This window comes from Diaphorina citri, unplaced genomic scaffold (assembly GCF_000475195.1).
Source record: "Diaphorina citri unplaced genomic scaffold, Diaci psyllid genome assembly version 1.1 scaffold2611, whole genome shotgun sequence".
Classification (NCBI taxonomy): Eukaryota; Metazoa; Arthropoda; class Insecta; order Hemiptera; family Psyllidae; genus Diaphorina; species Diaphorina citri.
This window is the reverse complement of record NW_007380029.1, coordinates 37,917-47,015: the sequence shown is the minus strand read 5'-3', so window position 1 is coordinate 47,015 and position 9,099 is coordinate 37,917. Positions and strand designations below refer to the sequence as shown.

At 40.2% G+C, this 9,099-nt stretch overlaps 1 protein-coding gene across 1 annotated transcript in view; it reads left to right on the top strand.

The window, feature by feature from the left end:
* Positions 1–247: 247 nt before the first annotated feature.
* LOC103519217 (2-oxoglutarate dehydrogenase, mitochondrial-like) overlaps positions 248–9,099 on the top strand; it is a 43,913-nt gene continuing 35,061 nt past the window's right edge. Inside the window, exon 1 of the mRNA XM_017448109.2 lies at positions 248–399. Coding sequence (XP_017303598.1) covers positions 334–399 — 66 coding nt within the window. The 5' untranslated portion in view covers positions 248–333. The remainder of the gene's footprint in view (positions 400–9,099) is intronic.

Sequence of the window (9,099 nt, the reverse complement as noted above, 5' to 3'; positions counted from 1 at the left end):
TGAATGGATCTTGATTTTATAATATAAGATATCTCAGGATCGGTTTAGATTTTCGCAAAATCCTTTCTTATTGCACACCTAGACCATAAAAGGAATATTCCTACCAAATTTCAGCTTTCTAGGTGTTGTGGTTCAGGAGATAGAGTGATCAGTGTGTGAATATGAAATGTGAATGAGTGAATGGATCTTGATTTTATAATATAAGATTTTTTTCTCTCGAAGGAGGTATTTATTATGTAAACATGTACCTCATTATTATATTCCATTATAGATGTGGCCCGGGTGGTGAATGCTCCCATATTTCATGTCAACTCCGATGATCCTGAGGCTGTAATGCATGTCTGTAACATTGCAGCTGAGTGGAGAAATACCTTCCATAAAGATGTCGTCATTGATATTGTAAGTTTATTTTAATCTCACACCGTTTGTGTACAGCCCAATCGAGTGCGCTTTCACAACGGCGCGGCGTTCATAGACCATGGACCCCCTCCGAGACCATCGACCTTATCACCAAAGTGTTAGAGCCTGGAACCCAGGGCCGGATTAGCCCCCCGCGGGGCCCGGGGCAGTTTCAAAGGCGCGGGGCCCCCAGTTTGGGCTGATCGAACTTAAAATTTTAAGCGCCGCAGGCGAAATTTTTCAAAAAGTAGGTAGATATGTGCCTCATGCTTGTCACAAGTTACTTTTTGACGTACCTAATTCGTAGATACTTTCTTATCCTAATTTTCGCTGAACGCTAAAGTGAGCAAAATAAATTAGAGCGCCACAGGCGAAATTTTAGAAAATTTTGGTCCACAATCTTGAGAAATCCAGTCTCACCAAAAGTAAATTTTTCAGCGCCGCAGGCGATTTTTTTTAAAACTTTTTGTGTAGCCCCTTCAAGGTTGCATACTTTTTGAAAATTTCTAGGGGGGGGGCACGGCCCCCCCTGCCCCCCCCCCCCCTTCGCACGCCCATGAGCATCACTACAGCTTTCTGCCGCAGATTGGCCAACTAAGTTCAGGGAATGTGCAAAACAGGGTATGTACTCAGCATAGGGAGACACTTGTTTGATTTTTGCTTGTAGACCATTATATTCACTAATCATATTGGATGCACAAGACCTGAAACTGTCAAGTCACACGAGTCGTGTCGGCTTCAGTCAAAACAAAATCAAAACTAACAGGCGCCAAAACAAAAGACTGTAGTATACTCGGTTGACCTTCAATCTCAGCTGTTTCAATAGGGATGCAATACCCTTTAACTTCGCATTTTTTTTGTCACCTACCTTGAAATAGGGTAGGGGCCCGCGCTGTTTTTTTTTTTTTTTTAGAAAAAACCCATAATATCTAGTGTAAGTCTTCAAAGCGCGGGGCCCCCAAAAGCGCGGGGCCCGTGGCAGTCTGCCATTCTGCCTTATGGGTAATCCGGCCCTGCTGGAACCTCCTGCTATTTTAGATTCATTTGAATTTTTGTGACAAGTTTTCTATGGTCAGTTTTTAGTGCCAAAAGAAGTTTTGAGGTCCCTAGAACCTAAATCCAATGTGTGTGTGTGTGTGTGTGTGTGTGTGTGTGTGTGTGTGTGTGTGTGTGTGTGTGTGTGTGTGTGTGTGTGTGTGTGCCGACCATTTCCTAGTGAAAATACCGTAATAACATCATGGGATAAGTTTTGGTAAGTTCCGAACATTTCCGAGTGAAAAATACCGTAATAACATCATTGGGTAAGTTTTGGTAAGTTCCGATCATTTCCGAGTGAAATACAAATCATAGTAGGTAACATAATTGGTTAACTTTCATGTAGCTGGTCCTAACCAACTTTGGATATTTTAACACCTCATCAGGTAAAACCCGGCATTTTAGGAGAAAAACAGAACAGGCCAAATACGCCCTTTGTCACTGTCCTCAATTGTCTATTGAGATCAGAAATGATATCTGTTCAGTTTTAATGTTTCGTTATGGTAATTACTAAATTTGAAATTTCCCAGACTTGAAAGAGTTGATAATGTATTTTTATCCCTTTTCTGGCATTTTTCGGGTCTGTCTGGGATAAAAAGGGAGTGAGGGGTTTTAAGGGATTTTCGGACATTTTAAGGGATTTTAGGCAATTTTAAGGGATTTCTGGATAAATTTGGAAAATTCTCGATTTTATAGATTTCTGTAGATTTTAGACCAAAATTTTCAAAAAATTTGCCTGCGGCGCTGTTCATTCAACTTCTTTTTTTGTTAAGCATTAATGTAGGAGATGCATTTTGGTAAAATTTAGAATGAAAGGTTGATTTTTACGAGGTGAAAAATTCCCAAAAAAAATATTTTTCCAATTTTCATTTTCTGTTCCCAAAGAAAAGGCTAAACAGTCGTGAAGTGAAGTTAAGTTACGAAGCAATTCCAAATTACAACAATAGGTGTATATTTTTATTACTAAACTTAAGTCTGACGAAATTACTAAACTTAAGTCTGACAGAGATAAATAACGAACAAAGCTATTTATACAGTTACAATAATAATAATAATAATAATTAATGAAATAGAAAGCTTATTATATTTATTTTATATTACAGAAATAGTTCGACAACACAAGTTAGTAAGTACAAGAGGATAGGTAATAAATTAATAATCAACACACTAAACTTCGTAATATCCCTTCGCAAAGACCTCACAACTTCCCGGTATAAATTCATATACCGAGGTAAGTAGCGCTGGTGTCATTGTTTCTTTTTTGAAACGCTAATGTTTCCTGCAAGGGAGCTTGCTCGGAGAAGTTGATGTGACGTCATAAAAATCTCACCTATGTAAATTAACGGATAAGGTATATTTGGAGGATAAACATATACCTAATAAAATTACTTGGGGCCATCACCTTAATAAAATTTCGCCTGCTGCGCAATTATGGTTCATCCAGATGGATATGGCAGCAATGAGTCATCAACCCAAAATGAAAGAACCAATCAGAATGCGAGAATTCCTTGCATTCCAATGTACAACCCCACGAAGCCCCCGGTAGCGCGAAGCGCGACCGCATGCACAACCCCGCGAAGCCCCCGGGAGCGCGCAGCGCGACCGTAAACAAGGGAGCGCGAAGCGCGACCAAGCAGAGGTAGCTTCGATCTGTAACCTTTTTTTTTGAGGGTCAAGTCCAAGAGGTTGAATTCTGGAACAGGTAAAGATGGTATCTATTTTTAGTACTCCGCATCGGGTACTTATTATGCAATTTGGTATGTTTGTGATCATTCATTTTGTTTAATTTTGTTTTTTTTTTTTTTTAATTCTGTAACTTTTGTTTAATTTTGTCACTGTTGATAATACCTAGATGTAGACTAGAATATACCCTGTCTACATATACTGCCAAAATGAGACTGAAAAGTCCCTTTCCCTTTACTTGAGCAGTCCAAAAGGCTTATGGAGTTTGCATCTATGTGAAATCACAGAACCTAGTACGTTTACTTTGCTCCAAATCAAGAATTGCTCCCCTAAAATCTGGACTTTTACCATGCCAGAAGAAGGACATTTTCGTGTGTAACACTTCGACAATACGACCTTGACACTTAATAACTTTTGAACAACAAAAATCTAAACAATCTCCAATGTCTAATAAGAGAAGGAGAACAAATTTCCTCTCCCTTATGTTGGATTTGACCAATATTTATTCAGTCATTGGACCTCCTGTTAAGCTAACAGCCAGTTAAGTTCCATTTAATTTGTATTGGCTTAACAGGGCTGCTAACGGACTGTTTAAGTATTTATTTAGTAAAACAAAGAGGTCGAAGGTCGAAATGCTTTTAACTGTAAAAATACGGTAAAACACCGCTAACCGTTGTTCTGATGTCAATGAAATTCCCTATTTGAAAGGTTTTAGGTTTTGGGGGGGTCTACTCTCATAACTTTTTCGATATCTCTAACCGTTTAGTGAAAACCGCCACAAAGCGGTTATTTTCTCCTGTGAGCGGAGCCCAGTGTAACTTTTGCCGATTTCCATAGGAACTTTGCCTTTTTTTGCACTTATTTATTTACTAGCTGAATTCCGTCGCTTCGCTCCGGAATCCCGCTAGTTCATCCCGAGGCATGTCCAATCTTGTAGAAAAGGCTTGGCCAAACTTGTAGAAAATAATAAAAAATACGGTCGCGCTGCGCGCTCCATATTACTCAACTAACTGCATAGTTATCAAACTAAAAACATAAACGAAACTCAAAATGTTGGTCGAGAGCGGAACATTTCTCTCCCGCAGTCTCTGCACTCTTACGACACAGGCCATATGCGTCTAATGTAGCAGTTGTTTCATTGCTACGAAATAAAAACGGCGGTGGAACACTCATCTTTTTTTTATCTTTTTTTTTTTTTTTTTAAAAAGAAAAAAAACATAGGTATTCGATTCCTACATTATTCCTTCACTTACATATGAGTTCTTCTTCGTACAATAAAATACACAATACTTTTTGGCGACGAGGATGGGATTATATTCAGTACAGAGCTGGATCTCAGAACCAAGTTGCTGATTATTTCTCCCGTGCACCATTGAAGTTGTTACACACAGACGTGGTTGATGGTTGATGAATCATTTATTATTCATGAAAGTGCATTCTCAATTGTTCGTGTCTGCTGAAAATGCTGGATCTCGATTCCTTCAACCTTCTCTCAATTTCAACTAGGCAATGTTTTTGCTTCTCAAATTAATACCTAAATACGGTACCTATTATTAACATGAAAATAAAAGGAAAACATGTAAAAAAAGTCGTGATTGGCGCCGCTTTTTGGCGGAAAAGTCCGACTTGCGGAGCTGGCCGCCAATGGCATCCGGCCTAAAAATGTTCCCCTACCCATTTGCTATCGACTTGGCCCGGATGCCAAATATTAACAAGACTTTTCGGGTGAGTGAAACGATAACCCGGCATGGCCGGTCTACTATAGACTATAGGGTACCTGACAAGGGTATACCTAAAAAACTGATTACACAAAATTCAACTGATTGGCCATAAGGAGTGCGAAAATTAGCTGACTGACCATAAGGCAATATGCAAAACGGCGGTTTACATCGTTAGGCGAAAGAAAATTTCGGAAAAGTCGTACCATTTTCCAGTAGTCGGAAAAACCACTTTCGGGATCAGGATCATAAAACTCAACTGATTGGCAATAAGAAGTACGATTCCTGTACTACTGGAAAATGGTACGACTTTTCCGAAATTTTCTTTCGCCAAACGATGTAAACCGCCGTTTTGCATATTGCCTTATGCTCAGTCAGCTAATTTTCGCACTCCTTATGGCCAATCAGTTGAATTTTGTGTAATCAGTTTTTTAGGTACCTAGTTATACCCTAGCCCATTTCCTCTGGTGAGTTTTAGCTCTTTTCTCTCTGTCCGTATGGCCTTCATCTGAAACAAAGAAATCAAAGGATATTATTAGGCAAGAAAGAATAAACGACCTATAACTACCAAGTATGTATGTTTCTAGTCCGGAACCGAAAGTGCTGGGTTCAAAACCCGTCAGCGCGACGAAAATTTCCCAGAGAATTCGAAATTGGGCCCTTCTGATACGTTTTTACATTTTAGACATCAGAACCCATAAAAATATTGCCTTGAGCCTGACGAATCGTCATATCAAGATTTATTTATGAGACTTCAATCTAAATCCTTATGACACGTCTCTTCAACTAGTCTCCCACCAGGACAATTCATCTTCGTATCCAAGGAAACTCTCTCCCAAAATATACATATAGGTACACATCCTTTTATACCCACATACTTTTGACTAGCTATATGTAGCTATAACTGGGTAGTATAACTACACCAAAACCAATAACTAGCCAATAATCCACTCACCACTGAATCTTCTGATCCACTAAACATTAGAAATAGGATTATAGATAGATACTAGTTATTATTATTCGATTTAATGTAAGTACACGAAATAAAAAGGGTTCTCAACTCATCTACGGGTTTTATGCAGTACCATTATATAAAATGCCTAAGTCCGTACCAGGAAAAGTGTGAAAATTTTTATATTACTCTATGTCTTCTATGATGTTCGTTTGAAAGACTTCATGGCGCTCAACCTCTAGGTCGCGGGTTCGAATCCGTTTATGATGGTGGAGTGGTAGGGCTCCTGCATTTTAACATTTAGGTAGTGGGTTCGATTCAATTAGGTATTAAGGAGCGCGGTAGCTCTCCGCCCCGCCAAGTCAAAATAGTTTGACAGGTCTACAAGAAATATTATACGTTACAGAGAAAATAGCCGATTTCAGGTAATTCTTCTTCTTCCTCTTCTTAGCCTTTTCCCATTCAAGTGGGGTCGGCGTTTTTTGATAGCAGCCTACATCTGCCTCGGTTATTTACATCTTCATCCGATAAACCCTTCTCTTCCAGGTCCTTGTTCACACAATGTTCCTACTTTTTCTTTGGCCTGCCTCTCATTCTTCGTCCTTCCACTTGTATCTGTCTCACCCAACATATACTACACCTCTTCTCATCACATGCCCGTACCACTGTAATCTTCTCTCTTGTATTCAGTGTTCTTAACCTTTTGCGTACAGAATCAATTTCACCAGAATCGCTCTTACGGTAGGATTCATGTCCCACATGAAACTCAAGCGTTGTTGTCACTCCTTATGGCCAATCAGTTGAATTTTGTGTAATCTGTTTTTTTAGGTATACCCACCTGACAATCTCAGAGAATAAAATCGTTTACCATAATTTTTGTTTGTCCGATATCTATTAGCCTACCTATGTTACTGTGTACTTTTTAGGGTATCTGGAAAAAAGCATCAGGTTCATAGGTTAATTAGAAAATTTTCGCTTTACGTAAAATCCTTTGTGACCACTTTATTTTGTAGGAAATTTTCTCAACTTTAAAAGTATGTTTGTACTTTTTACATTAGGGGCGTTGTTTAGGAATTACAAGCGAAAAACTAAAAAAAGTGCCAAAAATATGCACTTTCTACGAGGTTTTTTGCCCCCCAAAAGTTCTCCCCTGGGATTTTGAGGTCGAAAATTTGGTTCTACACTCGACTTAGTAAGCCTGACAATCTTGGCTCGGACAATTGTTCATCTTTGAAAAAAAATTTCCGACCATTTTTCGGCCACCTACTTGACCTACAGGTTGCTGTAAGAGCACATTAACTGAACATAAAATGAAGTTTGACCATACCATTTTGATTTTGTGTACTTTAATTTTCATGTGTGTACTTTAATCGTAGGACTCACGGTTTAGGAGCTATGAGTGAAAAACTGAAAAATATCGGCCGTTTTCTGGCGGTTTTTCCGCCGCCAAAAGTTCTCCCTTTAACTCTCGAGGTCTCAATTTTAGTATTACACTTCCCTCACCATACCTAACGAGCCTATGAAAAATAATCGTTTACCCTAATTATTACAAGGTGGACCTCCTCTATCTATTGGACTAAATACAAAATTTTCAAGGAAAATTTCCTGGGAGAAAACAACAGAAAAGAAATGCCTATGAAACTGAATATTGGATTTTGAAAAGAGAAGATCATGATTGAAATAAGTGACATGTACCTGAGCTGATTCCACCTCAGTCGACACAAACTTTAGCTATCAGGCTATCACTCTGAAGTTTTAGACGAGGAAGAATCAGTGTTGTATCCATGACAACCAATTCAATACTTCTATCGATATTGTTAGATTTTTCCCAGTTCAGTCTGTCCAGTTTTTCAATTGCATTTTTCGACTCAATATAAAATGTTCTCTTTCTCACATAGCTTTTTCCTGTTCGAAACCTTACCACTCGTCTTGTCCTAAATAAATACAGCCCCTTGTGTAACTGACTGACTGACTGACTCACTGACTCACTCACTCATACTAATTCTAACCCACTTCTAGATGTGCTAGGAAGATGCGGTTTTCAACATTGGATTCCTTATTTTTTGTAGGTACTGGGAAAAATCGGAAAATCCCGAAATTCCAAACCGTTCCCCAGATATTGACTTTAGTCCCCCCATAAGAAATACACGGGGAACACGCTTTGAGGCCAGCAAAACTTTTCCTACGTTTAATATTTTGCTCCGCTTTTAGATTTCAGTTTTCATTTCTTCGAGACAAGACTCAGGGACGATATTAGTTTTCAGGGGCGAAGCCAATTTCTTCGAGATAAAACTCAGGGACGATATAAGTTCTCAGGGGCGAAGCCCCGGGAGCGCGAAGCGCGACCTCTTGCACAACTCCGCGAAGCCCCGGGAGCGCGCAGCGCGACCGTAAACAAGGGAGCGCGAAGCGCGACCCCATGCACAACCGGAAGCGCGAAGCGCGACCCCTTGCACACCCGCGAAGCCCCGGGGAGAGCGCAGCGCGACCGTAAACAAGGGAGCGCGAAGCGCGACCACATGCACAACCCCGCGAAGCCCCGGGAGCGCGCAGCGGCGCCCCCACCCACAACCCCGCGAAGCCCCCGGGAGCGCGCAGCGCGACCGTAAACGAGGGAGCGCGAAGCGCGACCTAATGCACAACCCGCGAAGCTCCGGGAGCGCGCAGCACGACTGTAAACGAGGGAGCGCGAAGCGCGACCCCATGCATAACCCCGCGAAGCATTGCTAAAAAGTAATGAAATAAAAATATTAAAAACTGAGGGATTTCTGGGATTTTTTTGGGCTTTTGTTGTGTATTCACCCAGTATTTACCATCACCAGTCCACTCTGTATTCTGGTTGCTAAACATCTCAATAGACAGTTTTCCCTGCCTTCCTCTCTTCCCTGAGCTTTTTAATTGTCATTAATTTTTCCAATAAAACATAACAATATGGTTGGTCCAGTGGTAACGCGCTTGCTTGCCATGCAGAAGGTCCCGGGTTCCGAATCCCACCATTGACAAAAATTTGTAATCGTTTTTCGATTGCAAATATTAATATTTCAACGGGTTACTTTCTGGTGTTCTCGTGTTGACCCAGCACCTAAATGGGAAGTATTGTGTCTCTTCTCGCCCATCTGATGAGAGGCATGCTACGGGATGGGCATGTTACGACACAGGCCATATGCGTCTAATGTAGCAGTTGTTTCATTGCTACGAAATAAAAACGGCGGTGGAACACTCATCTTTTTTTTATCTTTTTTTTTTTTTTTTTAAAAAGAAAAAAAACATAGGTATTTGATTCCTAAATTATTCCTTCCCTTACATATGAGT